This window comes from Penicillium riverlandense (assembly GCF_028828495.1).
Source record: "Penicillium riverlandense strain IBT 135883 chromosome Unknown utg000006l_segment0_segment0, whole genome shotgun sequence".
Classification (NCBI taxonomy): domain Eukaryota; kingdom Fungi; phylum Ascomycota; class Eurotiomycetes; order Eurotiales; family Aspergillaceae; genus Penicillium; species Penicillium riverlandense.
In genome coordinates, this window is record NW_026643197.1 from 1,496,930 (window position 1) to 1,524,659 (window position 27,730).

General features: G+C 50.6%; 12 protein-coding genes across 12 annotated transcripts; 6 read left to right on the forward strand and 6 right to left on the reverse strand.

Annotated features, from left to right (window-relative positions):
* Positions 1-1,007: 1,007 nt before the first annotated feature.
* Positions 1,008-4,208, forward strand: N7474_006848 (uncharacterized protein; the record flags this gene model as incomplete). Its single annotated transcript, XM_057198258.1, has 10 exons — positions 1,008-1,098; positions 1,163-1,584; positions 1,634-1,726; positions 1,786-1,981; positions 2,038-2,121; positions 2,175-2,572; positions 2,630-3,076; positions 3,266-3,597; positions 3,669-3,806; positions 3,851-4,208. 10 exons carry the CDS (start codon positions 1,008-1,010, stop codon positions 4,206-4,208), a joined length of 2,559 nt encoding a protein of 852 aa, XP_057051698.1.
* A 2,872-nt stretch (positions 4,209-7,080) lies between these two features.
* N7474_006849 (uncharacterized protein) lies at positions 7,081-7,794 on the forward strand (the record flags this gene model as incomplete). Its single annotated transcript, XM_057198259.1, has 1 exon — positions 7,081-7,794. The coding sequence occupies one exon, from the start codon at positions 7,081-7,083 to the stop codon at positions 7,792-7,794; it is 714 nt and encodes a 237-aa protein (XP_057051699.1).
* Positions 7,795-8,960: 1,166 nt separating this feature from the next.
* On the reverse strand, positions 8,961-10,220 carry N7474_006850 (mannose-1-phosphate guanyltransferase; the record flags this gene model as incomplete). Its single annotated transcript, XM_057198260.1, has 4 exons — positions 8,961-8,980; positions 9,036-10,059; positions 10,121-10,164; positions 10,214-10,220. 4 exons carry the CDS (start codon positions 10,218-10,220, stop codon positions 8,961-8,963), a joined length of 1,095 nt encoding a protein of 364 aa, XP_057051700.1.
* Positions 10,221-10,564: 344 nt separating this feature from the next.
* On the reverse strand, positions 10,565-11,470 carry N7474_006851 (uncharacterized protein; the record flags this gene model as incomplete). Its single annotated transcript, XM_057198261.1, has 1 exon — positions 10,565-11,470. The coding sequence occupies one exon, from the start codon at positions 11,468-11,470 to the stop codon at positions 10,565-10,567; it is 906 nt and encodes a 301-aa protein (XP_057051701.1).
* An 849-nt stretch (positions 11,471-12,319) lies between these two features.
* On the forward strand, positions 12,320-14,951 carry N7474_006852 (i-AAA protease YME1; the record flags this gene model as incomplete). Its single annotated transcript, XM_057198262.1, has 4 exons — positions 12,320-12,556; positions 12,608-12,719; positions 12,780-14,497; positions 14,553-14,951. The coding sequence occupies 4 exons, from the start codon at positions 12,320-12,322 to the stop codon at positions 14,949-14,951; spliced, it is 2,466 nt and encodes an 821-aa protein (XP_057051702.1).
* A 789-nt stretch (positions 14,952-15,740) lies between these two features.
* Positions 15,741-17,032, reverse strand: N7474_006853 (zinc-dependent alcohol dehydrogenase family protein; the record flags this gene model as incomplete). Its single annotated transcript, XM_057198263.1, has 5 exons — positions 15,741-15,862; positions 15,920-16,673; positions 16,725-16,793; positions 16,845-16,930; positions 16,984-17,032. 5 exons carry the CDS (start codon positions 17,030-17,032, stop codon positions 15,741-15,743), a joined length of 1,080 nt encoding a protein of 359 aa, XP_057051703.1.
* Positions 17,033-17,759: 727 nt separating this feature from the next.
* N7474_006854 (sugar porter family MFS transporter) lies at positions 17,760-19,577 on the reverse strand (the record flags this gene model as incomplete). The annotated part of the gene is made up of 5 exons (XM_057198264.1): positions 17,760-18,151; positions 18,212-18,792; positions 18,847-19,084; positions 19,143-19,419; positions 19,473-19,577. The coding sequence occupies 5 exons, from the start codon at positions 19,575-19,577 to the stop codon at positions 17,760-17,762; spliced, it is 1,593 nt and encodes a 530-aa protein (XP_057051704.1).
* Positions 19,578-19,891: 314 nt separating this feature from the next.
* On the forward strand, positions 19,892-22,104 carry N7474_006855 (Zn(II)2Cys6 transcription factor; the record flags this gene model as incomplete). Its single annotated transcript, XM_057198265.1, has 6 exons — positions 19,892-20,028; positions 20,082-20,811; positions 20,873-20,926; positions 20,990-21,647; positions 21,704-21,892; positions 21,944-22,104. The coding sequence occupies 6 exons, from the start codon at positions 19,892-19,894 to the stop codon at positions 22,102-22,104; spliced, it is 1,929 nt and encodes a 642-aa protein (XP_057051705.1).
* A 64-nt stretch (positions 22,105-22,168) lies between these two features.
* Positions 22,169-23,233, reverse strand: N7474_006856 (SMP-30/gluconolactonase/LRE family protein; the record flags this gene model as incomplete). Its single annotated transcript, XM_057198266.1, has 2 exons — positions 22,169-22,475; positions 22,545-23,233. 2 exons carry the CDS (start codon positions 23,231-23,233, stop codon positions 22,169-22,171), a joined length of 996 nt encoding a protein of 331 aa, XP_057051706.1.
* Positions 23,234-23,634: 401 nt separating this feature from the next.
* Positions 23,635-24,548, forward strand: N7474_006857 (class II fructose-bisphosphate aldolase; the record flags this gene model as incomplete). Its single annotated transcript, XM_057198267.1, has 2 exons — positions 23,635-24,221; positions 24,278-24,548. The coding sequence occupies 2 exons, from the start codon at positions 23,635-23,637 to the stop codon at positions 24,546-24,548; spliced, it is 858 nt and encodes a 285-aa protein (XP_057051707.1).
* Positions 24,549-24,832: 284 nt separating this feature from the next.
* N7474_006858 (SDR family NAD(P)-dependent oxidoreductase) lies at positions 24,833-25,728 on the reverse strand (the record flags this gene model as incomplete). Its single annotated transcript, XM_057198268.1, has 2 exons — positions 24,833-25,295; positions 25,379-25,728. 2 exons carry the CDS (start codon positions 25,726-25,728, stop codon positions 24,833-24,835), a joined length of 813 nt encoding a protein of 270 aa, XP_057051708.1.
* A 476-nt stretch (positions 25,729-26,204) lies between these two features.
* On the forward strand, positions 26,205-27,214 carry N7474_006859 (uncharacterized protein; the record flags this gene model as incomplete). The annotated part of the gene is made up of 4 exons (XM_057198269.1): positions 26,205-26,298; positions 26,362-26,783; positions 26,853-27,153; positions 27,207-27,214. 4 exons carry the CDS (start codon positions 26,205-26,207, stop codon positions 27,212-27,214), a joined length of 825 nt encoding a protein of 274 aa, XP_057051709.1.
* Positions 27,215-27,730: the final 516 nt, after the last annotated feature.

The following is a 27,730-nucleotide window of genomic DNA, read 5'->3' on the forward strand; positions in this document are numbered from 1 at the left end:
ACCGAAGTCTTCGGACTGAGACGCAATAGATATTCCTGATCCTTCGAGGATTTGTGCAGAAAAATTATCTAACAGACTGTCAGCATATCTCAATAATATCGTCGCTCAATCGTAGAAGCGGATGCGCGCGCGAAAAAAGAGACCGATGTAACCTTTTTGTATATTAATATGCAGCGCTCGTGCTTCGCCTCCAGTTTGTCTTACATCTTGGGTTCGGCAGCACGCCTAATTTAAAACGAGGCTGAGGCGGAGACCCAAATTTCTTCACAAGGGCTGTGTCAGGATCAAAAAGGCGCTAGTGGCCCCCACCCTAAAAGATACCACATAGTGAATGAGGTTAATGACCCGAGGCCAAGCGGCCAAAAGCCTTTATATACTCTCTCACAAGCCCAGGATTTACTGAAAGATCCCCAAGGCCCGGATAATAGTGAGCACTAGACGGGTTGATAATAGAAAGGGTTACTACTCAAATAAGGGGTAAATAGATGGGGATGTTTTCTCCGGCTGGCTGTGTTGTTAGCGGCAATTAGAGTTTGAGATCGTCAGGGCTTCCGAGGTCTTCAATATGCCTTGTTGATCCGAAATGGTTTTTTTGCGCTAACCAGCGCAAAGTATCCTGTTTCAGTTGTAAAGATGATATTTTGATATTTCTTATTCACAGTAGACTCAAAATTCTGGCGCACATGTATCTAATCGTCAACAAACTCAAGTAAGACTAGACCAGAATCTTGGTTGCTGAAAGCGACGACCTGAAATAATAAGGTGACTCTCGTAATTTGCATTCTTGATGCTTTATAATGAGAGGATCTCTAGTACATTAGGCTCTTTTTTTAGTTGAGTGACGCCTAGATTGTGGCCCCCACCGTAGTTAAAATAGTACAATTTGCTGCGTCTATTCTCCAAGCCCCCTGAGGTGAGTATATAAGACCCTTCTGTTCCCAAGAGGAATAAGTTTCGGAAACTTCATGCTTTATTTCTCTTCCATAACAACCTGATATCTACTAAAGATGAAGGGTTTCAAAAATCTGCTAGTGCCAACACTAGCATTGGCATCCTATGCCAATGCTTGGGCCCTTGACCAACGTTGTACTGATCTTGGTACGCATATTCCCAGCTCAACTATGGCCTTTTTGTGAAATATCAGCGACTGATAAAAGTTTAGGGCATAACAAACTGGTCACGAAGGCCATGGATGATGCCTTCGAGCTTGCACAGTCCGGATTGGATGCGTGGAATGCCCTCAACGGGGGGACCTATAACCAGGCTGAAATTGACCTTCTGGAAAACATGTTCGCATGGGCTGTCACCAACGACAATGGTCAAAAAAGTGTGAACACCGGCCATGCACAGTGGACTTACATTCAGGATATATTCCAAGGAGTCCTAGACTTCAAAGCTCCTTCAAAGAGTCCGCCCAGAGCCACAGATCTGATTGTCTACTGCGACTATTCTCGCTACATTGAGAATGAAGACTGCAAGCAGAACAAAAAACCCGGATATGCCTGCGATACCGCATCGAAAAAGGAGGTAAAAATGGACATGGCTTGGAAGGGCTGCAAGTCCGTCAAACCATTCCCAGTCATGGTATGTGGTTTTATTCCTGTTAAATCAAATGGTAGCTGACTACTAAAAGGCTATGACGGATTTGAACAATTTCTTTGCCGCTCAAATTGATATATGTAGTTGGTACCTGGATTTCTTCACTGAATCCAAAGAACAGTTCTCGGTATGGACGATCTAATCCTTACTATTAATGAATACGGAAAGTTGCTAATGTCGTCAAAGAACTCGATTCACGGATGGGGGAAGGTCGTAAAGCCCTTCCAGGACCTATTCAACAAAATTACTCTCCGGACTCAGATCGATTTTATCGCCCTGTTCGACCACACGATGCTACATGAAATGACTCATGCAGTAAAAAGGTTCCCCGGAGATCATGATACCCAGACAGATGATAGTGGAGGAGATTTTGGCAGTTACGGTAGGGCTAAATTCTCCCCTTGGTCAATACAAAGCACGCAGTCTGATCCGCCTTAGGTTGGAGCAACTGTGTGAAGCTTGGCAAATCATCCAATCCAAATGCATACAAGAATGCAGAAAGCTTTGCCTACTTTGGGCTTGGTAAGTTGTCTCCCTATGTCTTTGTGTTTATCTCCCGCTAACGCTAGGGCTAGTTGCAAGGTTGATCAACCCTCCGAGTGGCGAGGGTGGTGTTACCGCGACCACGAAGGGAGAAGTTATCAAACTCACTTCAGAGCAAACGCAACGAAACCAGGGAAATAGCCTCAAGGCTCGCTATGAACGCAACATACTTCCTGCCGGTGCTTCTTCGAGCAACAAGCCGCATCACAGTGGCACTGTGAGCAGCAGTCATAAACCATCTTCCGTATTTCCCTCCGGATCGGTTCATTCAGGACCCTCAGCGAATCCAACCAGCGGGCACCATACTGGACAAGGATCTTCAGGTGTTGGGGGCCCAACTGGACCCTCCTCAACTGGACCCTCGTCCACTCCGAGCATTACGTCCGCGCCCCCAACGCCTTCCTCGTCCGGTGCTGCAATTCCCTCAACCGTGAGTTTATTCGCTATGTACTTTTATCAAGGACTATTCTGATTGTTTATATTTCAGGTTATCCCCGTCACCAATGGGGACTCTACTACACAGGTCACCTACGTCTCGACACGCACCAGCTCTGAGGGTGGGCAGCCCACTGGAGTGTGGAAATGCACTGGGCCCCTCTGTGATCTCGGCAGTAAATGTATTATCCCAATCTTCTGTGCTGATCAACCCGGGAGCGGAACATCCTGGGGGCTTTGTTGCAGCTGGCAACCACACATACCCTCTCTTGGAGGTGGTGGCCCGCCGGCAGGGGGCCCTGAACCAGGCCCACCGGAGGGAGATGACAACAATCACTCATCGGACTCTTCCAATTCCGACTCGTCTACCTCCACAGATAGCAGCAGTACAAGTGGCAGTAGCAGCTCATGTTCGGCGACTGTTGCAAGCACCTGCGATGTGACTATCAGCAGCTATACGCCGTATAGGGCGAGCACTATCACCACTACTACGATCACGGTATGTCCTTCAGCCTTCATAATCAAGAAAAGGAACTGACATCCTGGAACAGGGAACTTGCTCCACAACCACTGGGTGTTCTGTTACTGATTCCACGTCCACTGTGTCTGCTTCGGGCAGTTCTAGTAGCTCTGCATCCGTTGCGGTGGAGACTCCAATTTATGACAGGTGGAATTGGGATGGTAATAGCAACTGGCTTCAGGAACAGCAATCGCTGCTGGTGGCACTAGCATCTATGGCCAGCACCATCTCTTCTTCAGGGATTTCGTCCAAGAGCAGTGTGCCACTGAGCACTCACTCTCACACTTCAACTACTTCAAAGAGTGGTTCAGGCCCATCCTCGACACTTCCACCCAACTCACCAAGTTCCAAGTCTCAGCCACCGGGACCGTCAACTCCTTCATCTCGGCCAGCACCTCCGTCCTCGATAATTCCACCCAACTCGCCAAGCTCCAAGCCTCAGTCGACGGGACCAGCAGATCCTTCCTCTCGGACAGCTCCCCCATCGTCGAATCGACCAGGTCCTTCGTCCGCGACAGGACCGGGAGCTTCGGGTGGTGGTTCCAAGTCATGGACTACCAAGCCTAAACAGTCGACTGCTCCTCAACCCTCCGCCTCGAAACCTGGTAGTGGGAATACATCTTCTCACAGGCCTCCTCGTTTACCTCCTCACTCCGTTCACCCGCCTACATCCTCGCGCAGACCTACTCGCACCCGTTCCGTTCCACCAGTGGGTCCTCCGAGTATCACCTATACTCCACGTCCTAGTTCTAGCACACCTAGCTCAGCACCCTCACCACAAGCGAGCTGCGCCATGTGGAGTGAGATTGCGGCGTTCATGTTTGTCGTTTACGACATCCAGAATTGGAATGTCAATTTCGCCGACATTGAAAGCAGTCTCAAAAAGCAAGAGGGAGGTTGTGGTGACATAACTGCTTGGGACTTCAGCGACTCGACTACTTATGGCGTTGCTGCCAAGTTTAATCTCCCCACATTGATCGCGGCAGGGTGTGTTGAGCGTGCCATTGAGTCTGCCGGTGGCCCTAGCTCTTCGGACGTCAGTTGCCAAGGCCATGGTACCCATGTCTTCGATGGAGGTGACTCGGTGCAAGATATTTTGAACGATCTTTAGACATTCATGAGCTGTTTGGCGTTGGTGGCATGGTGCTTGGTCATATATCTCTTGAGCTTGTATAGATATCACGACATCACGGATAGATTTCAATGTACAAACGGATTTTTATAACTTCTGAATTATCCTCTCCATCTCATGAAGCGTCCGATTGATAGGAAGCAGCCCTCAGGGTTATCTACTAATATATCCATCCCCTATACCGAGTAACATGTGGAGAAAATGCCCCCATGGTTAGGGGGCGGGGCTAGCAAGCTTAAGGCATTCCTTCAAAATAATACCGATCTCATTAAGCGTCTTTTGATCACTTTGTCGCCGCTAATCGCGGTCTGTGTATAAGATTATTTCCCCGATTATTTTGTAAAAGGCGTACATAGACTGCGCCACACCGGTCGAAGGCCATCGGTATAGGCCCCATGGTGGTTGGGAGAGATAGTCGAACAAGGCTCGCAAACCTGCACAGACATTTCGGAAAGATTTATCTACTCGTGATGGACCTTGCGTGGAGACCGGTACGTCAACTGTGCGGTGATGGGTTGATCAATAGACCCCAGATGGGGCTTTCTCCCTGTATCTGACTCGCGTATGATTCAATATGCTCAGACCTTCAGTCGCTATATGCCTGACATGATGCCCCATCCCAACTTTTGACCTTTAGTGCTTTGGAACTCTAACCCGATGCAACTCCTATACAATCCCCAGCCCCTGATCAGCGCGCCTCCTGGACGGCAAATTTAGGGATTTCTCTTCATGCAAAAGACGGTAATAATGATGATTGCCAGTTGTCGCCTAATTAGTCTCGGCGCTGTGCTTGATGGTCTTGTCAATTGCTTGTCGGTTTTTTTGATATCTACAGTTGAGGCGGGTCCTTCCATGAGGATTTTAGAAGGTAATTGAATTTCGTGCCTCATATAAAACGCAGTCCAGACCAGCATTTGGATTGTAATACCTAATACAAAGCATACTATGCGCCGTCGAGACAAGCGAGTTAAGCGAGTCAAGCCCCCACGAGAAGTCCATGTGTTTCTCCTGATCGTCTGTCCTTCGATCCAATATATGGAGTACGCGTAAAGCCCCGCCCCCAATACTACATACTGTCTATACACTACGGAGAGTAGTTGGTTTCGAACTGGTGACGATGATCGGGGGCCAATCTGACACACGCACGCGGCGGGTTTGGCACCTCCAGGCCGAGCTCTAACATATGTAGAGATAAGCAATGACCTACCAAACCTGCATGGAAACGTGCTCTGTCTTGTGGAAGATTTCCTTTTTTGGGTCTGAAGGATTGCACTAGTCTCCATACCTTGTCGGAGCCTTGCCAATTAATGCATCGGCCGACGATCATGAGATAATACCCTAGACAAGCATTCATGGGGTTTGAAGAATGAATGACTCGCGAAGTATTATTTTGGGCGGTTGCATCCCTATATATCCAGTCGACCCATAATGAAATAAGGCTCGTATGATAGCGCAAGCTTAGGTGGCTACACTGGTCACAGATTGCGATGATCACAATCACTCGGCCCCGAAATTGGCGAACTGAACCAAAACAAGACAAGAACAAGGCATATTCCTATCGTGCCTGTGGGAAAAGACTCATTGTTTGCTGATGCAATGCCATGAAGTAATTTGAAAGACCATCGTATAAATATGGCTAGAAGTCTCTCTTGATGCAGCCCGTATATACTCAACACATACTCCATTTACTTCGTGTCTTCCAAGCTCTGGCTAGCTGTGGGAGTCAGTTTACCTGTTGTCCTTTTGCCTTTCTTTTCCGGTGATTAAAGAACCGTGCTTTAGTACTTTAGAATTGGTCGTTCCTGTGCGTTTCCGCGATGCGATTCCTTACCATTCTGACGGGGGCCCTTTTGGGTAAGTTTTCTTTCCTCTAAAGTCAATACTCTTGTCTAACCCAGGCCACCCTAGCCCTTCCTTGCGTAAACGCTGCTCCATTTGCAGCCGGCAGGGAGAAGGAAGGTTCCTCGTTTGTCCCGTTTATCCACAAGAGAAACGGCACAAAACTCCCAGACTGGCGCAAAACCTGCAAGGGACCGAAAACCCAGCAAGTCTGGAAGGAGCTACATATGGATTTGTGGCTACATTCAATGTAAGAGTACTTGATCAGTACAAAAATCCCCGTTGGCTTGCTAATACCATCGACAAATAGGTCCGATGAAATTTGGGGGGGAACTTCTACACCGGGCGCCAATTCTCCCAAAGACTTGACCTTCCCACAGGGGATCATGAACAAGATACCTAATTATGGAACAAAACACTGCGACTAGTACGTTGTCTGGCTTATGTTACTGTGACATAGCGATGGGTGCTGATTAGCTCCGGAACCAAAGTGATAACTGCGTCCTGAACTATCCTGACGGCAGCATGTGCACCGACAGCGACGGTCCGTCCAACGCCGATTTTAACGCCTTCTACTTATTCGTCCTGTGGGCAATTTCGAACTTCCAGCAATGGGTAAAGAGCCTCCAGGGAAGTCTTCAGGCAACGGTTGAAACCATTACAACCGGCGACACCCAGCTCTTGGTTGAAGATTTCAGTCACTCAGATACAGGAAGTACTTCGGTGAGTCGTGATGACCGTAATCTCCCGTTTTGCAATGCTAATTAGGCACTTCCCAGAATCCGACAAGTGAAGCGTTGATTATCATGTCCGCTATCTTTGGAGGGTTTGCAGCCGTCCTAGGAGGTGTGGGTGAGGCAGGTGTAGGGGCTGTCATTGGTGTGGCTGGTGCCTCTGTATCTGTCGCCAATGGTGTTGTCTCACAAATGGCCAAATCTTCTCCGAAGTTAGTTAGGGCCCCCCTGGTTTGATGTTCTGAAAGCAAGCTGACTCGTATTCTAGTATTGCTGAGATGCAAGACAGCCGGGAAGCAATCCTCAACCATCGAATCAACAGCGCAAGGGACGCGCTCATTGTTCAGATTAAGAACTATGGGAATACCATCCTGGATAAGCCAGTGGACGAGAGTCAAGTCGGATATTCCTACAGCGACCACGCAAACAGTGGGCCCGCGGCTCTTAAGGGCGGCGCTTTTGCTAACCAGTATTCGGCGGACAATCATACAAATTTCGCGAACAACGTGAAAGGAACTTTGGTCAGCGGTCCACTTTCATGGATATGGGAAAAGGAACAGGTGTATATTGTCAAGGACTCCTATTCCATCAACGGCAAATCGCCCGCGGACCTTGATCTCGATTCCGACGTTTCAAACCGAACCTGCAGCAATAACGGCACCTGTTACTGGTTCATCAAGAACACGGGTATTTCCGATCCTGCAGAGGATGTCTTTGATCCGGTTCCTGGTTTTGACAGTCTTCAGAAATGGGGTCTACAGCCCCTTGATGTGGCCATGGCTGCAGAGACGTCGCAGAATGCAGGCGGCTACTTGAAGAACTGGACTGTTCCTGAGACCCTTCCTTTCCTCAGAGGTTCACACGGCAGTAAGCCTCCTAAGGCTCTCATGATTAACCTACCCGTTTGTTCTTTGGACTTTATGCATAGTTCCTGGCCCGATCAGAGCGATGCAGGTATGGACGGTCTGGATTGGGATGATTCTGTGAGTTAATTTCCCTGCTTTCCCGCCTCTCTTGAGTGTACTGATCGGGTCTCTAGGCATATCTCCGAGGTATCATCAATGGGGCCTGCTTTAAGCAAACAGTTAACGGAAAGAACTTCCCCTACGCAAAAAAGTCGGGGCCTACCGATTGGGGTGCTCCGCAGTATAGCCCAGGTAACACCCCTGTCCCATCAGAGTAACTGCATTCGTTACGCCTGTACTACCCCACAACAATGTATTTATGAAGAACTCAATCAAGAAGGATGCATCATTTCTGAGCTTTCTTTCTTTCGTATCAAGCTTTTAAACAACTACGACATTGAATGATCGTCTAGCACTTCAGAAAGTGACGCCAGTGAGCTCTGGTTGCAAGTTCGTACCTCATCGCCCCAGATACATAGCCGGGAAGCTACATGGGCCATCGTGATTCAAGCTGATCATCGATCGTGTAGCGCCATGTGTGTGGTCGATCATTGGCCCCATTATGATGCCATTGAGGTTGTAGGTGAAGATCTTTTGCCCCCAAGGCTGAAAGCGTCCTGCAGGATATATGCATATGTGGACATCTTTAAGCTCCTAGAGCTTGGGCTGGATTAGTACGAGTACTGCGAGATAACTTCTCCTTAATATAAAACTCCGATGTGTTCCCTTGTGATCATGTGTAGTTTGTAAACTGAATTTGAATCTTGGCTGAAATTCTGTCTCCTATTATTTACACCGAACACGCCCACCATATCATTAAGAGACAGGTACAGAATGATTACCTCTTGCGCGCTCGTGCCCAGATCAAAAACCAAATAACAATAATGGCAAGGTCACGGAATAAAAACGATAAAGGAAAAGAGACTAATTGTTTTAATTCTTGCGAACGCACGCTTCCATACCATCTAGGCTTTTCTTTGCGAGCAAGGCATCGAATCCACTGAAAAACACGGAATTAAATGAGTACTGAGGATACGGCGTGTGGTGAGCGATGAACGGAAACAGGACCGAAGCGATTCGAACTCGACGGCAGAAGAAGAAGATCACGCAGATAACGACTCCGGTTGTAATGCTGATATCAAGGTGGGAAAGAGGGCAGGAAGGAAGGTATCGGACGATAGAATAGTAACTAGGGGGAAATATTTCAAGGGGCGTATCGACGTGAGGGGAGAAGAGAAAACAGATAGCGACGATTACATGATAATCGCCGGAACTGGACATGGAATGTTAGTACACAAGAAAACGTGCAGGAAGGGAGTTGAGCCTACCATCAATGTTTTGCTTGATGCTCTTATGAGGCAGAATCGAGCCGCCATTGACGTACACCTCGTCGGCGATGGTCACGTCGTCACCGAGGACGGTGACATTTTCCAGTCGCGCCCAGCGGCCGACTGAGCTGTTCCACCCGACGATAGTGGACTTGATCCAGGCATGATCCTTGACCTTGCTGTTCTCCATGACGACGCAGCGCTGCAGACGAACGCCATCGCCAATCACCACGTTGGGCCCGATGACGACGTTGGGACCAATGCGGCAGTTCTTGCCAATCTTGGCCGAGGGGTCGACCATGACGTTCCCGCCGTGCACATACGGTTCGGACGTAGGCGCCAGCTTCTTGGGGTTGCGCTTAGCCAGCGAGGTAAGGTACAGGCAGGTGCCCGTCAGGAAATCTTTGGGTTGACCGACATCCATCCAGAAGCCGTCCAGGTCAAAGGAGTGCAGCTGGCCGTCCTTGCAGATGGAGGGGAAGGTCTCCTGCTCGATGGAGGTAGGGCGCAGCTCAATGCGCTTGAGGACGCTGGGGTTCAGGATGTAGATACCGGCGTTGATGCGGTTGCCGACGAACTCGACGGGTTTCTCGACGAAGCGGTCGATGCGCGAGGCGTGGTTGGGCTTGTGCACGACGACACCGTACTTGGAGGGCTCGTCCACCTTGGTGACGACGATGGTGCCCTCTTCCCCGTGGCTGCGGTGAAATTCTGCGAGTTCTTGGAACGGATAGTTGCAGATGATGTCGGAGTTCAGCACGAAGAAGGGTGAGTCGTCCTTGCCGAGGATCTTCTCCGCCAGCTTGAGCGGGCCAGCCGTGCCCAGCGGTTCCGACTCGACTGAGAATTCAATGCGCACATTGTACTGCTCCTCGTACTTCTTGAGGGCCGCGACCATAACGTCGGGGCGATAGTTGACCGCCAGCACAATATCGGTGACCCCCGCGGCGGCCAGGCTCTCGACCTGGTGCAGGATCATGGGCCGGTTGCCGAACTCAACGAGTGGCTTGGGGAGAGTGAGAGTCTAGACAGGAGGAATATGGTCAGTCAATTCTCCGAGTTGCGATCTGCAGCCAGTCACTCACCAGAGGACGCAGACGGGTCCCAAACCCTCCGACAAGAATGAGAGCTGGAGGCTGTTAGTACTGGAGTAGGATCTATTCGAGCACCATACATACCCTTCATGGTGAATTAGTAAAGTGGTAGAGAACGACGTGGAGAAAGGGTGAGAAGGAGTAGTACTGGCACGGCAAGCAACAATATACCAGAGAAAGAAGGGAACAGCTGGCCCCGATGTATTTTATTTTTATCCGGTCAGCACGTGATGGGCGGAGGGGCACGTTTGCAGATAAATAAAGGGGTGCGGTGGGCCAGACTTAATTCTACTTCTGTAAATGTCTCAGTGGTCCACTCTGACTGGACGGGGCGTGCATCTAGCTCCCCCGGAATCAAAAAAGCCGACTATGGGTGGCTGCCACAAAAGGGGCACATCCATCCCCAATCCCCGTCTGCGGCACATCGCTTCCCCCTTACTGCGTGTCCGGGGGCAGCCGCCCACGTTGTTGCACACCCGGCATTCCTAGCCCATCACCGCCTGCTCCATCCGTCGCACTCACAAAGCGCAACACCCATTCGCGGACTCGGCCTACTTTCTGCAGTGACAGGTCAACCGCAGCAGTGCTGTCACGAGGGTCCGTGGGCGCATTGTAAAACCCGCCTGCATCCGTCACATCCACCAATTTGCGGTGCAACAGATCGAGCGCCGTCATGCCCCGACGCAGGCTCTGCCCGTAAACGCGATCCCGGAATGAACTCAGCCCTACGGTGCGCAGGAGGACAATGTCCCCAGGGCGGAGAGTGGCCAATGACCGGCTCAGCCGATCCTCCTTCTCGTTCACCGGTTCTTTCGGTGACAGCCAGAAACTGACCGTAAACCCAGCCCGTGTTTCGTCCCCCACGACCAGCTCGACAATGTCCATTTCGCGTTTCCACTGCCGCGTCACCACGCGCCGCCGCGGGTGCACGGCTAGCACCCCGACGATGAGATTGACTGTCATGGTCTGTGGGGCGATCGAATCGAGATATCTTGCAGAGGGGAGATCCTGCAGATCTGTAAGCGGGCCCAGAATCCTGGGCAGGCGGGGAGGATCGAGCGCCTCTGCCTCGCCACCGGATGAAATGCTGCCCGAAGTCTCCAGGCTGATAGCGCATAACTCACTGTCCTGCAGGGAGTCCTCGGTGCGCATCCCGGAGATGGATATTTCAGAGGTCTCGTGTACAGCAACGGAATGCTCGTAAAAGTCGGACAGCACAGAGTCTTCCTGGTCCGCTCTGGATGCATTGTTATGGGCATCTAGATGATCTGTGTTCAGGAACAGCGGGACCTCTGGACTCTTCTCCCCCCGTAGGCCAACAATGGTTGTAGAACTCTCCATTTGACAGGGGGATGGTCCAAGGAGTTTGGTTGGTTGTCCTGTGCATGCGAGTCTTGAAATGGAGGCATGGGAGTATTCAGAAGCCCATCCTCGGCCCAGTCCAGATGGTTGGACAAGGGTGCTCCCATAAGAAAGATGGACTTGCGAGGCATATTGTACTTTAGGTGCAAGCCTTGTCAAATTCGAGCCTATTGAAAGCTGCTTCACCTCGAGGCCTTAATCTCATTCTTTTGGAGCAGTGGCTTCACAATGGCTTCACACAGAATCACGTTGAGGATGAAACAGCAAGTTGGGTGCCACCGTATTTGGTGACATATTATCACGGTGGTCTGGATGGTGCGCAAAACGTGGTTGTTTGTTGGGCTTGAACCATGGGACGCCGCGTTAGGTCAATCTATACATTGTCGTTTGGAACTGCGCAGAATGACAAAACAAGTTGTTGCTCTTGTTGTTTGACCAAGAAAGTGAGAGAGAGAGAGAGAGAGAGAGAGAGAGAGAGAGAGAGAGAGAGAGAGAGAGAGAGAGAGAGATGTCGCTATGATCTGCACATAGTTAATCCGTAGGCAGCAACAAGAAATGGATGCCCTAGGGTATAATGATCACGTGACTACCTGAGTACGGCCTGGTGGGCAGGCCCAAGTGGCAACTGACTTTCGCCGCATCAAAGCGGAGCGAGAGTCATCCTCCATCCTTGCCTCTTCTTCACATCTTCCCCTGTTGGCGATGGCAACCCTTTTGATTCAGAACTGAACCATTTTTACTTTCCTTTGCCGGTACATTCCCTCCATCTCAAAGGCGCCGATTTCCACCACTCCAACGCGGCCAAGTGCCGCCGGATAACGGACAACCATGGCCTTTCAAGTCCCGATCCCTCGGCCGGTGAGGATAACCCGTCGTCGACTTTCGAACCACATTCCATTGCTGACTTTCATACCGCGCCAACAGAATGTCGCTGCCGTGACGTCCGATCTCTGGCCTACGATGTCGAGCTTCTTGGCCGCGCCCTGGAAGCAGGCCGGTCGAACATCCGCGGCCAACGCGAGCGAGACTGCCCATCGGGAACCCCGTCAGAAAGAGACTGCTACGGTACGTGATAACCAACAACCATCAATATTTCATCTGTCCTGACGATTATAGGTATCTTCCCGCTCGTCGTTGCCCGACTGCCTCGACACCGTCTCCCTTGAGGCTTTGAAAGCAAAGGCTCTCGAGCGGCCCGCGCAATACGGATGGTCATCGTCAAGAGGAGGTAAGTGTACTGCAACAAAGTCCATTTAATCTATGAGGTCTAACAGGATGCTTGTGATAGGCAACACGCTTTGGACTTCCCGGATGTTCGCACAAGCCCGTGGGCCTTCCCTTCCGAATGCTCGTTCCTTTTCAACTCTCTCGCCCTTCCGTCTCCACTCTCTACGACCGGCACCGAAGCTCACGGGACTCTCGAAGATCCAGCAACAACGGTTCCTGTTTGGAGGAGTGTCGCAGAACATTCTAGCCCAGAAGGAGAAGACCGCGAACAACAACCCGAACAGCGCAACCGCCCAGAATGCATTCTACCAAGCGCTGCTTCGCGCCAACATGCCCGCGATCGTGGTCGAGAGATACCGAAGCGGCCAGTTTGCCAGCAACCCGTCGTCCGAAGCAACCTACCTCAAGGCTCTGCAGCGTGTTGGTGGCGCAGACACGGCGGCCGTGGCAGGACAGAACCAAAATCTCGGCCCTGACCAGCTCCAGGCCGTTGGACAGGCAGTTGCAGCACGGAACTATGGTGGTCAGATTGGGATGGCCACTAAGCAAAATGGCACTGGTGCCAAGGAGGCGCCCCTCTACGTTGTGGTGGAGGAGTCTCTGGGTAGCACGGTGTTCCGATGGGTCAAGTTTTTGCTCTACTTTGGCTTCTTTACCTACATGTCTCTCGTCATGGTCACCATTCTGGTCGAAACCACCGGTGTGATGAAGAACATCCGAGGTACGCAGAACAACGAGGCCCAGCCCCAGCAGCAAACGGTCCGGTTCTCCGATGTGCACGGTTGCGATGAGGCCAAGGATGAACTTCAGGAGCTGGTCGAGTTCCTTCTCAACCCCGAACGCTTCTCGTCTCTCGGTGGCAAATTGCCCAAGGGCGTTCTCCTGGTCGGTCCTCCCGGTACGGGTAAGACCCTGCTCGCTCGTGCCGTGGCTGGAGAAGCTGGCGTTCCATTTTTCTACATGTCCGGATCCGAGTTTGACGAGGTTTATGTGGGTGTTGGTGCTAAGCGGGTGCGTGAACTTTTCAACCAAGCCCGTGGCAAGGCTCCAGCGATCATCTTCATCGACGAGCTGGACGCGATTGGTGCTAAGCGAAACGAGCGCGATGCTGCATACGTGAAGCAAACTCTCAACCAGCTGCTGACCGAACTGGATGGATTCTCTCAAACCAACGGAGTCATCATCATCGGTGCCACCAACTATCCCCAGTTGCTGGACAAGGCCCTGACTCGACCTGGTCGATTCGACCGCAGGGTAGTTGTGGGCCTACCGGATGTCCGGGGCCGCATGGACATCTTGCGACACCACATGAAGGAGGTACAGATCAGCACTGATGTCGACGTCGCCGTTATTGCACGCGGCACGCCTGGCTTCTCCGGTGCTGATTTGGAGAACCTAGTCAATCAAGCTGCAGTCCACGCCAGCCGTGACCGCAAGCTCAAGGTCGGCCCCCTGGACTTCGACTGGGCCAAGGACAAGATCATGATGGGTGCCGAGGCTCGCAGCCGCATCATTCAGGACAAGGACAAGCTCTTGACTGCGTACCACGAGGCTGGACACGCGCTGGTTGCTTACTTCTCGCCTTCTGCGACGCCGCTGTACAAGATCACCATCGTGCCTCGCGGTATGGCCCTTGGTGTGACCCACTTCCTTCCGGAGATGGACATGGTCTCGAGGAACTACACGGAGTACCTGTCGGACATTGATGTTTCGATGGGCGGCAAGGCGGCCGAGGAACTGATCTTCGGACCCGACAACGTCACCAGTGGCATTTCAGCGGTATGCCATTTTTCTCTCTCATCTGGCATATTCATTAACTAACTGTTTGTTCTAGGATATCCAACAAGCAACCGAAACGGCATTCACACTGATCACCCGCTTCGGCTACTCCAAGAAACTGGGCAACGTTGACCTCTCAAGCAACTACGAACGCCTCTCCTCTGAGACCAAGCAGGAGATTGAAAGCGAAGTGCGCCGCCTCGTCGAGGAAGCCCGCGCGCGTGCCCAAAAGATCCTGACCGAGAAGCGCAACGAACTTGAGCTCCTCACCAGGGCGCTGATCGAGTACGAGACCCTTACGAAGGAGGAGATGGAGAAAGTCCTGAAAGGTGAGAAAATCGAGAAACTCAAATCAAACGCCAAGGCTCCGCTGAAGCTGCCTGATGCGCTCCTCGATGCGAACCTGGGCCCTTCCTCCGCTGGTGCTGGGGGTCCTCCTCCCGCAGCGGAGTAAAAGCAAAGCTTCATGTCAATCTCAACGCCTGTCTTTCTCTATTCTTCTTGTCCCTTGTCTCCTCTCTACCTTTTCTATCTTTTTTCTTCCTGTATTCTCACATTTACCCGCTGCATCCGTGTTTCTTGTCTCACCTCACCCAACCTAACAACCTCTCGCTGTGCATCCCCCGGATCGTTCGGGCGTCTCTATTATTGAAAATACCAAGCTTCTTTCTTTTCCTTTTACCTTCTGCGAAAAGCGAGCCAAAGTGGAAAAAACATTTTTTATTACGCGTCTTGTGTACTTGTACATATCTCTTTCTCCCTCCCCATCTGTACGTGTAGGTGCATATCTATGGCTGTTGTCCCGCTATTCTACTTGGCGTATATAACCACCCTTTCCTTTATGATCTACAGATCAAGTCTGCAGGTAAGGATCCAATCATTTCGCAAGGACTTGGGCGATGATGGATTGCTTAACCTTTTAAAAGTTTGGGATAATAAGCGGTGACACAATCCAGAAGTATTGATTTCTTGTTCCAGTGACCGACTCAGGGGTGATTCGGATTCTCACCCTGTCTATTGCACACTCATCCTTCTTACCCGTCACATATCAAGTATTGATCAATGTGTATACACTCGTTAGAAAATGTTACAAAATCAAAGAAAAGGCTCTCCAGCTGTCTGCCTAAATTGCGCCTGATTGTTACATCGAGCTTTTCAAATGTCGAGCCAGAGCTCTTCCACTTCCTTGAGGCATTCATCTTTTCGGTGAGCCTAGCCTTCCAGAAAGTCTGCCTATAGTTCGCTAGTCGAATACAAGTGCGGCTTTAACCACCGACTTGTTCTTCATTGCATCAAGGCACGCCTGCCATTCCTCAAGCTTGAATGTCTTGTTAACAATACCATCAACCTTAACCCGCTTTCCATCTGCTCGACGTATTCTCCATTAGTAAACCAATATTGTACAGGTAGCTGGACACTCACCAAGATAATCGATAGCAGCCGGAAATTTATAAATCTGACTGAATGAGCCTATTACATTGATTTCCTCCTTGAAAATCATGTTTGGTGACAGTGAAACACGGTCTTCGTCGCCGTACACACCGTACACTACCAACTTACCACCCCTGGTCACAAAGTTAATGGCATTCTCCAGAATCTTCGCGCTGCCAGTAGCTTCCACAACAATATCGAAACCATATGGATTGTCCGTTCGAATCTTCTCCATTTTGGCAGTGGCAGCTTGTGCCTCACGCGGAAGCTCTACGTACTCATCAGCCGCGTCAAGAGACTTAGCAAGCTCCATCTTCAAGCCGGCCGGTGCAGCAATTACAGTATGACAGCCGCCATTTTGGCGAAGAAGCTGAGCCAAGATCAGTCCTGTCGGGCCCGCACCGAATAAAAGCACACTTGATCCCATCTGAGGGGCGATCTTGTCCAGTCCATGCGCCGCACAAGCCGCAGGCTCCAACAGCGTCGCATCCACATCAGACAGATTCTGGAACTTGAACACGCGGTATGCTGGGTATGTGGCATACTCCGCAAAACCTCCATCGACCATAACACCATGGGCAATGAAGTTGTCGCAGAAGAGCTCCTTGCCCCGACGGCAGTAGTAACAGTATCCACACAACTCGGAGTTGTCTGCCACCACACGATTTCCAACCTTGAAGCCCTGAACCCTGCTGCCAAATGCTGCGACTACTCCCACAGTCTCATGGCCGGGGACAAGAGGAAACTATTCTTCGTTGTCAGTAATTCCAAGAGTGAGGGGTATGACCCGACCTACCTGAGCTCCAAATTCGCCATCGTGGATGTGCAGGTCTGTACCACACACCCCAGAGGCCTTCACTTTGATCTGCGCAAATTATTAGATGTGAAATTGTCGATTATTTTACTCGTGGCCTACCAAGACATCGTGCTCACGAATTTTCGGAAGGGCCTTCTCAACGATGCTGAACTTTCGAGCCTCGCTGTACTCTATATCCGCATACCCTAACTTTAGCCCAATTTACTCTGATATCAGCCTAGCAGAGAGCGCCACTAACCTAGCGCCCGCATCGAAAGAGGAAGATCGCAGGGACCCGTGCTACCCATGATGGGTTCGAAGAAGATTGTACGAATTTGTGATCTGCGAATTTGAGAAACGCTTGGATAGAACAATTTTTTTTCCAAAAAAATTGAGGAACTGCCTTTTGAAGCTTGGACTATTTACGCGTATGAGGCATTTCCCGAAACCCCAGAAAAGGTAGCTCTGGAAAGCCAGAATTGAATCAGTTGGGAAATGATGGACAAGGACCCGAGACGGGGGATTTGTGGAGACTGGGCCCGTGTTACCGGCACTGATCATTGCGCAACATTGGTACCGACATGTTCCCCGCAGAAATTGGACACAAGGCTTACCTGCCCTGTGCGGACAAAGATGGTCTTGAATTAGGGTAGTTTCTGGGCAGCCGGAAAAGGATTCTACAGAGCTTGCTGGCTTGGTCACGTAGGTGGCGCTCAGCAGATGGTCTTTGCATACGAAAAACTGCCTGTCCAAGCTTGCAGTAGGACATGGACGATTTACTTGTGGGTCTTCAACTCTTAATTGATCATACAGATGTGATTCACAGGAATATTACTTGGGTGCTTTCCTGTGCAAAGATTGTCGGGAAAACGATGCCGAATTTTGTGTAGAATCAAACTATTTGGCGAGAAAGGACATAAGCCCAACTTGATGTGAGTAATAGCAAAGAGGTGATGGAATTTGATCTGCTGAATATTCCGTAGCTGGCTATCGGGCAAATATTGACGAAATATCTGAAATCAAAATTCTCTAAAATCAAGCCTCGACATCTTCCGTAGTTTCCAAGTGCTGCGTCGTCTCTCCTCCTTCTTTGACCCGAATAATGTGTTCATCTCGAGCTTGGTATCTCTTGGGGCGCTTTCTAGAGATAGCTTCCTTGTCAAGACATGCCAAGAGGGGAGGATTGCCGCGATAGTAGTCATCCATGTCCTCCAAAGTGCGGCCGGCTGTCTCCGGATAAAAGAGGTAAACCACAGGTACCATAGCAGCGTTCAAGGCAATCCAGACGATATAAAACCGCCAGCCTAGATTCTGAATGCCGACGGGAGTAATTTCGACAACCATGAAATTGAAGATCCAGTTTGTGGCTGCCCCTAAGGCAGCCCCTTTTGTCCGCATTGTGAGAGAGTTTATTTCAGTAGGGTACACTATACTGCCAATTAGCATGAAAACCCATGGGCAGGATGGGGGTTGGATATTGAACATACACCACGGCACACCTTGCATTCCAATCCCGAAGAAAACATAATACAGGAAGAAAAAGGCCACAGATGCCGAAGCCACTTCCTCTCGGTGAGCATAGTCAGGCATCTCATTGTACCGGATGAGAGCCGTGATAAAGATGTAGCAGAAGCACATCCCTGCTGCGCCGAACATCATAAGCATCCGACGACCCCATCGCTCGACATTCGGAATGCCGATTAGGGAGAAAAGTAGGTATTGAACGCTATTGCATGCTGTGAGAAGCCTTGCCAAAGACTGATCTAATCCCACGGACTTGGTCAGTACCGTTGGCAGATAATAGGAAGTCACATTGATTCCGGAGAATTGTTGCATTGCCTGAGCACCCATGCCAAGAATGAGACGGCGGACTGTCTTTGTGCCCGACTTTTCATGGGCTCGTCCACGCAGAATGTCGCTGAAGCTGATACTATTTGCTTGCTCGTACTCCACACTGTATTGGATCTCGCTCATTTGGAGCTGAACAAAAGGGTCGCTGATGTCCTTATCTTCAAGATCAGCAATAATCTGTACAGCCTCATTTGCACGGCCATGGGCAATAAGCCATCTGTGACAGAATAAGTATCAAAAGCGCTCAATACCAACAAATATTTTTCCATACCTAGGGGATTCGGGTAGCCATGGAACTGTGCAGAATAAAATTATGTTGAAGATGAATTGGAACGATAATGGAAAGCGCCATGAAACAGGACCACTGGCGAAGGAGAGACCGTAATTAAGCCAATTGGCAAGAGAAAAGCCGACGAGTACTAGGACATTCTCTAAGATAACCAATTTGCCTCGCAACCGGACTTTCGAGGTTTCAACCTGCCAAATGGGTGCGGTCGATGTATTGAGACCTGGAGAAGAAAGGTTGATCAGATCCTGTATCCTTGAATTTAAGGTGCTTGTGCGTACCATTGCCAATTCCGGCTATGATTCGACCCGTCATCATTTGGCCCAGGCTGTAGGAGGAGGCCTGCAGAAGAGCGCCAATTGACATGATGGTGGTGCCCAGCAAGACGGTGTTTCTGCGGCCTAGCCGCTCTCCAAGCCAGTAGGCGAACAGCGATCCGAGAAAGCAGCCGACATCATAGATGGCGGTGACTGTGCCGAGCAAAGTCGTTCTTGATGGCCCTTCAAGGTCGTGCAGTCGAAGAAAGTCTTGCGAGATCACGACTCCACTGAAGACTCCCTAAAGTAGAATATAAGTCTTGCACATTCCTAAGTTCGCTCGTTGTTACACACCTGGTCATATCCGTAGAGGGTCATGTCGGCACCACAGGCCAGCGTGATCCAGAAAGTTAGCCATCCGCCTCGAAGGCCGAAATATGGCTTTCCAAATTTGAACATCTTGTGCGAAAACAAGTCACGCAGATATCCTCTAATTTATCCCGCGTTTCGGACGCCATCACAGCTATTTATTTCTCCAAGTTATTTCTGTGGAGATGAAGTCTGGGGCCCCGGTCTTCCCCGCCACCATCACTCGAACACGAGCCACGAGACGGGTTTGCCCGTAGTACGATATAGGGGATCGACCATGTACCTGGCGCAATTTACGAAAGTGGATCTCACTATTGCCGAACGGGAAGATTACGTGATACCGATCGCGGGGAGATTCGTCATGTCCCCCGAGACGAGGCCGAGATCAGATTGCTGGAACAAGAATGGATTCGGCTCTTGACCACTACAATGCCAGCTGCGCATGGTCTGATGCCACCGCAACGATGCATTCACGCTCGCCCCACAAACAGCCACGCATACGGAAGTCCCGCGGCCGCGGCCTGCGGACGAAGAGCGGATGGTGAGTCCCTGCCTCCCGAGCATGTCATGCCTTGCTTAATGTGATTAATATAGCATAACATGTCGGAAACGACACTTGAAGTGTGACGAGGTTAAGCCGATATGCGGCGCTTGTGCCAAAAAGGACAATCCCTGCGAATACGCCAGCTCGGGTCGTCGCAGCGTCAACGTTCCGGCCTCGGTCAGAGCCATTACTGAGGCTGTCCCCGAGCTACCCACGCAGCACACAACGTCCCCGGGGGAGAATAATGATCATGCATCAAGTGATGCTTATCCAAACCCTGCTCTCTATGAGCCACATGAAGCTACTGGATCAGCTTGGACTATTTCCCAAGCGGACGCTAACCCCCTTCCACCTGCCCAATTTGATCACCTGTCGGGGAATCACCTAGCTTCAAGCCAGAGTCCGGTAGCGTTGCAGCATAGCTCTCTGTCGCCCCCTAATGCATCCTTTGCGGCAGTGCAATGGTTCGGGCTATTAGCGAGTGATGCTGCCAGGGACAGCTCACAACCGTCGACCATCCCTAATTCCTGGGCGAACCAAAGCCTCTCGCTTGACCACTCTGGTGCTGATAGTCTGGCCCAACCCAGTTCGCTGCAATGCGCGACCCAGGTTTTGGATAGCCCTCCTGCTAGTGACGCGAGTCATGCCCCGGCACATATCGGTACTTTAGGAGGCAGTACGCTAGGAGAGGAGCAGATTTGGCATTCACGGGAGCCAATAGAGCTTCTGCCGACCGAGGCGACAGTGTTTGAACATTTCATACATCAAGTGAGCCCTTGGGTGAGTTATCACTGCCATCCTTTTGACCTGGACATGTTTGGCTTATAACCTCCCTGTACAGATCGATCTTTTTGATCACACAAGCCAATTTTCTACGTTCGTTGCACACTTGGCTGTAAGCTGATCTCGGTTTAATGGAGAAGGTTCTGCCACTGGAAGACTGACCGGGCATCCTCAGATACACAATGCTGGGCTGATGAATGCCATACTGGCTCTTTCACTTCGACATATGGCCCTGAATCCCCATCTGGATAATCAAAACATGCCCAATAAGGAGGAAGGGGCTCTCCAATATTACTACCAAACTCTGCACTACGTGCAAAGAGCCATGCAATACTCTGGCTACAAGACAAGTCTGGAGCTGCTTGCAACTGCCCTGATCATTTCCGCCTACGAGATGCTCGATAATTCTACTAATGACTGGGAGAGGCACCTCGAAGGAGTCTTCTTAATCCAAAGGTCTCAGACCATCCATGGAGAGTCTGGTGGACTGCATTCGGCCGTGTGGTGGGCCTGGCTCTGCCAGGACATCTGGGCGGCCTTTCGCGAGAAACGCAAGACTCTTACATTCTGGGTTCCACAGAAGCCCCTTTCTACATTAGTACCGCATGAGCTCGCCACGCGCTCAATATACATTACTGCGAAGGTGATTAGCTACTGCGCTGATACCGCAACCGAAGAAAACATCCTGCGTCGGATTGATGGGGCAGTACGCCTTCGGAAGATGCTGGATGACTGGCAAAGACATCTGACCATTGAGTTCTCTCCGTTGCCGCTCGGCTCACGTGGACATTCATCGTGTTTTCGACCGATCTGGATCCGCCCACCTGCATTCGGTAAGGATGAGACATCGACTCTAGCCTACCATAAACAAACTAACGCGATCATGTAGCTGTGGCCGTCCAATTTTTTAGTGTGTCACACATTCTACTACTTGCTCATGAGCCAAGCCTGGGTGGGTTGGAACAGTATCTCGAACGACAGAACGTAATAAAGCGCTGCGTGGAGGAGATCTGTGGCATCGCTATGACGCTGAAAGATAGTCCATCTAGCTTGATGTCGTCACAAGCTTTATTTATTGGTGCGTTATTTTAATGCAACCTATCTAGGAACAGGGCTAACCAAGACATAGCGGGGATATTTACTCAAGAACACTATGCCCGAGAGGCTATATTGGAGCTGCTGGAGTCCTGTCGTGGACGGACTGGCTGGCCAGTTAAACCTTTAGGTGAGGAGCTACAGCAGTTTTGGAAAAACCAAGAGCCCACAAAAACCGCAGCTGCAGCGCTATGATGAATTGAAGTCTTTGGATTGGCAGTCATTTTCCTCACTGTATTATTTTACGTTATAAAAGAGTCTATAATCCGAGCAAAGCTCCTTTCACACCCGCTCCTAACTGGACTCTCCACAATCGGTGCTCATTCAGAGCAAATATCTCTCCGTTTCTCCCAAAACAAAAGTTCGCAACACCGCCCTCAATTATGATCTGACCTAAAGGAACACCTCCCGGGGACCATACATTGATTCCACCACCGCAACCGCTGTACACATTTCCTTCGCGGTCGCACTTAATTCCGTCTGGGATCCCGTTGTCTGCCATAGCGAAGAGCCGCCGGTTTGTGAGAAACGGCTCTCCGTGATACGTGGACACATCAAAGGCGTAGCTAATTAAAAAAAAAATTGAGATCAGCCATCCTGGTCCAACAGAAAATTAGATCCCAGAGGAAACCTACATTGAAGACACTCGCTGATCATTCACAGTCCCATCGCCGTGAACCCGATCTGTATCGGTAATGTAAACGACCTTCTCATCTGGGGAGAAACAGATGCCATTTGGTCTCCCAAATCCATCGGCCATAGCTCGGATAGCCCCAGTATCTGGGCACCATCGGTATACTTGGTTAGGCAGGCATGGTGATGGCCGATAGCCTTGCTCAAAGCCGTAAATGGGATCTGTGAACCAAATCGAGCCATCCGCGTGCACCACCACGTCATTAACAGCATTAAACGGTCGTCCGAAGAAGTCACCCTTCAACAGTTCAGCCTCATATGGTGCACTTATTGACATACGATATAATCCGCTTGGCTCGGTCGTGGACCCCTGTGCGCAGAAGAGAATGTGATCCTGGCCGTAGTTAATGCCTCCATTGGCCATGGGAATATCGGTGTGAATCTCCTCGTAGGTGATTGGCTTTTGATTTAGGTCGACCCGAGTAATGTGCACCTTCTGCTGTCTGTCCGGACTGATGCATCGGTTGCTGGTGATGTAGAGATTGTTGGTATCAGGAAAGAAGACTCCAGCTTCGTGCGCAAATGGGTAGTCGTGATGCTCTGCGAGGAGCTCTATTGTCGGGGACGGGCCAACGATTGCTGAAAAGCGCCGATCATGGATTTGGAAGGAAGTGCCAGAGCTTGTGGACATGGTGAATTGCGTCTTGACGCGTCGATAGTGGGCTCTGCGATCGATGCTGCTCCGAGGGGAGAAATTAGAGGCTGTTATTAGACACGAGAGCCGTAACGAAGAACTTGGGTGTAGTGAAGTAAGGAAGCTAGGCTAATGCAGCCTTCAACAGTTCAAACAGCTAAGAGAAGGACACTTTGAATAGAAACCAGCTTTGGAGCCTCGGGGAGGAGGCGGTGGTGGGGCAGGTTGTACGCTCGTCTCGGGGCCATGTCGTCCCACACCAAGGCAACCTCCCTCGCAGTTCACCACTTTTTAAATAGGTTGAGTAGACACTCTAACGACATGATCACGACAAATTTATTTTCCACAGCGTGTTGGATTCCAGATTCCATCTAGTACATTTTCCTCCGATCCCCAAAATGTCCTGGAAAGACTCAAACTGCCATAAGCGCATTCTCGGCGAGGCCCAAGCCGGCCGCTACGGCGTCATCGCCGCGATCGCCTACAATATCGAACAAGTTTTGGGCCTAGTCCGGGCTGCAGAGACTGCTCGCTCACCACTAATCATTCAATTCTTCCCTTGGGCCATCGAGGCCACCGATGGCTTGTTGGTGCGTACCGCTGCCGACGCCGCCAAACGGGCGAGCGTGCCGATCAGTATCCATCTCGACCATGCTCAGTCGGAAGCTATCATCAAGCGAGCAGCAGATCTTCCTTTCGACAGTATTATGGTCGATATGTCGCACTACGAGAAGGAAGTTAACTTGAAGTTGACCCGTGAGCTGGTAAAATATTGCAACGAGCGCGAGAAAGCTACTGAGGCCGAGCCGGGCCGTATTGAAGGAGGAGAGGATGGAGTCATGGACACTGCGGGATTGGAAGCATGCATGACGACCGCCGAGGAAGTGGACGAGTTCGTCGACACAGGGGTGGATGTGCTTGCCCCTGCGTTTGGCAATGTCCATGGTGAATATGGTCCACGCGGACCACAACTAGATTTCGAAAGGTGAGTTTGCGTGTGCCATGTTTGTGAAATCACTTTACTAATAGCTAGATGATAAGGTTTGAGAAGGTTCGCGTCCAGGCGAATGGCAGGATTAATTTGGCTCTGCACGGCACCAACGGTTTTGCCCCAGAGCTCATGAAGCGCTGCGTGGCCGCTGGTGTAACCAAAATCAACGTGAACCGGCTGGTGTTGGATGATTACTACGACCACCTTCGAGCAAACGTGGGCAAGATGCCGCAAACCCAGCTTATCGAGGAGGGTATTCAGAAGGTGACGGATCTGACCATCAGATGGATGGAGATCTGCGGGTCGGCGGGCAAAGCATGAAGGAGGTGTGGAAATTGTACATAGCGATACGAACTCTTCAACTCTTCTAACCAAGAGACGAATCGTGAATTTTGATGAGTATTCCATGGTGGCTGCTCATAGGGCTTAATCTAATGGGCCTTGTCGTTTTCCGCTAGAGATTTCAAAAGACATGATGAAGTCTCATAGAGCAAGTTATCTCATGAAACCCTCTAATAGAAGATGAAAAAGTCGTTGGCTAAATTTCAACTCTCTATGCCTATTAAGGATCAATTACAGGACGAAAAATACTGACACGCCAACAATTACTGCAAGTTACTGAACATCCCACCATCAGCCAACAATCCCGTGGCGTTCACATAACGGCTCATCTCCTCACAAGCCAAGAAAACTGCTGGGCCTGCCATATCCTCCGGGTTTCCGATACGACCGAGGGGGATGCGCGCCTCGAGAGCAGCTTTCTTGGTGGGGTTCTTCATGTCGTGGTCGGCCAGCTGGGTGGCAATGGTGCCGGGCATCAGTGCATTGCATCGGATCTGATTTTTGCCAAGCGCAATCGCCATAGACTGCATCATGGAGAGAATAGCGGCCTTCGTAGGGGTGTAATGTGTCTGGAAGCCGCCACCGAGCAGGGCGCTGACGGAGGAAATGCCAATGATCGAACCGCCGTGCCCTTGCTTCACCATCTGGCGAGCGGCGGCTTGGCAGGAATAGAAGCAGCCCTTGACGTTGACGTCGACACTGTGATCAAGGAGGGACGGCTCGATCCTAGGTATATTAGCGCGTTTGGCTCTTTGTGGCGAAGGAAGGAACGAAAGGCTTTCCATCCCATCATTTTATATTTGACTGACTTGAGGAACTCTGCTTGTTTGAAAACGCCCGCATTGGCGACAAAAATGTCCAGTTTGCTCCATTGAGACACAGCCTCTTTGACCAGGTTGGCGCCGGTCTCAGGGTTTGTCACGTCGCCGGGTAGCTCCAGGATATCGCCCGCCTTGATACCCTTGTTCTTGATTGCCTTGACCTCCTCGAGAAGACTATGGCGATGCACTTCATCCTGGGGAAGACCCAAGTGGTTGACGGCGACATTGCACCCTTGCGAGATGTATGCCAAAACAATTGCGCGACCGATTCCAGTGGTGCCACCGGTGATGGCCGCGGTCTTGCCTTTGAGCAGGTTCCATGCGGGCAACGCAGCCATTGCAAATCAAGCTGTAGCGACGGAAGAAAAAAGAAGGAACTGAACAAATGGGAAGTTGGAGAAATCAGAATTCTGTTGTGTCGAAGTGGGACAGGTGATGACAGCCTGGAGCTCTCTCAAAAGTTGCCTCGCCGCATTATTAGCCGGGTAGCGGCTCTCAACCCTTGTCCTCGCGTCCTGCAATGATCTCCCCCGGTCTTGACGGGCCCAATGAGGACGCAGCGAGTGGATCAGTTGGTGCCGTCTCGGGGACTCGGATCCGCCTTCTCCAACGTCTTTCCCGTCTCGGGTAACCCCCCGACTCGAGATGTGTGGAGTCCCCGAGGATTGTTTGCTTGCCAATGAGTCTTTTGGGGAGGGAGTAGCAGGCGGGGGAGTTCTCATTTTTCTGTGATTTATAAAACCATTTTGTCTTCCCGAATTGTCCATCTTCCTCTCACTCATCCGTGTCTGCTTTGTACGCGCCTCCTTTCACAATGGCTCCCTCCATGATCTCCGAGCAACCGGCTACGCCTCAGGCAGACACCACCCCTCAGACCCAAGTCACTCTTGGTGGAAAGGTAATTGCTAGTATGTACACTGGAATGTTACACGGCATCTAAAAGTGTGTCAACTAATGTCACATTCTCTTAGTTACTGGCGCCAACCGCGGAATCGGTCTGGGTATCGCCGAGTGCTGCCTTTCCAACGGCGCGGCCAAGGTCTACTCCATTGACATAGGTGAGACTGGAGATGATTTCGCTGCTATGTCCAAGCGCTACCCCGGCCAGCTCTTCGCTGTCACTGCTAATGTGACCGACGAATCGACTGTCACCTCTGCGATCGATAAGATCATCGAGGAGGCCGGTGCTCTGCACGGAATGGTAGTGAACGCCGGACGTACACACCATAAGGCTGCCCTCGACTTCACCAAAGAGGAAATTGAGAACCTGTTCAATGTTAACCTCTTCGGGGCTTTCTACTCCGCACGCGCCGCTGCCCGTGCATTTATCAAGCTCGGAATCAAAGGATCCGTTGTCTTTACAGCTTCGATGGCCTCTTACCGCCCCAATAAGGTATAGTCCTACGAATTTTGATTTTTTTTTTTTTTTCATTTCAGATCGTTACTGACTTTTACATCTCAGCGTGTCCCCTCCACTCCCTATGGCGCCTCGAAGGCCGGCGTTCGCAATATGACCCACACTTTGGCAATGGAATGGGCACAGTACGGCATCCGTGTCAACAGTGTATCCCCTGGCCTGGTCAAGACCGCCATGACCTACTGGGTGCCTCAGCAACCGGACTGGGAACAGCAGCTCAAGTACTATGGTGGTTTCCCTCGGTTGGCCGAGGTGCAGGAACTCGGCGGCGCCTACGTGTACCTTCTAAGCGACGCCGCCAGCTACACTACCTCCATTGACATTCCTGTGAACGGTGTGATTGGCAGTAAGTGCTTTCGGACATTACACTAAGTGAAGTCTATATACTAATTTGTGCAGTTTGCTAAATGAAAAAGGAAAAATTACAGAAAAGAGAAGGAGACAGAAAGAAAGACACGGATTTTGATTCGTGTATGTGAATATGATTGTTTTTTCTTACTTGAATAGAATTTTGATAATGTTGGGTTTGAGAAATGAATGATCTTGCATACATAACTTTCTAAGATATCACCTCTTGTTGCCCTAAATTCAATTGAGAATACCCAAGGACAACAAATGGCGATTTCTTACTAATTCCCTAGGCAGGAGCCTAGAGATAGCCTTAGATGACTCGGACAATCTTCTCGTTCTCATTGCGTGCGCTTACATAGGCTTGAGGCGGGTATCCTCCTGAGATTCCTGGCTAGGCTCAAATGTTTTTACTCTCAAATATGCAAGTAGCCTGCAGTAGGCTTTGAATAGTTTAACGCCTATTTTTCACGATCCAAGTTTGTTATATTTCATAGAGGTTCGTCTGTAAGCGCAGACTGCGCAAAAGCTCTCGTTGTGTTATATAGACAAAGTATCTTAGGAAAGCTCATCTT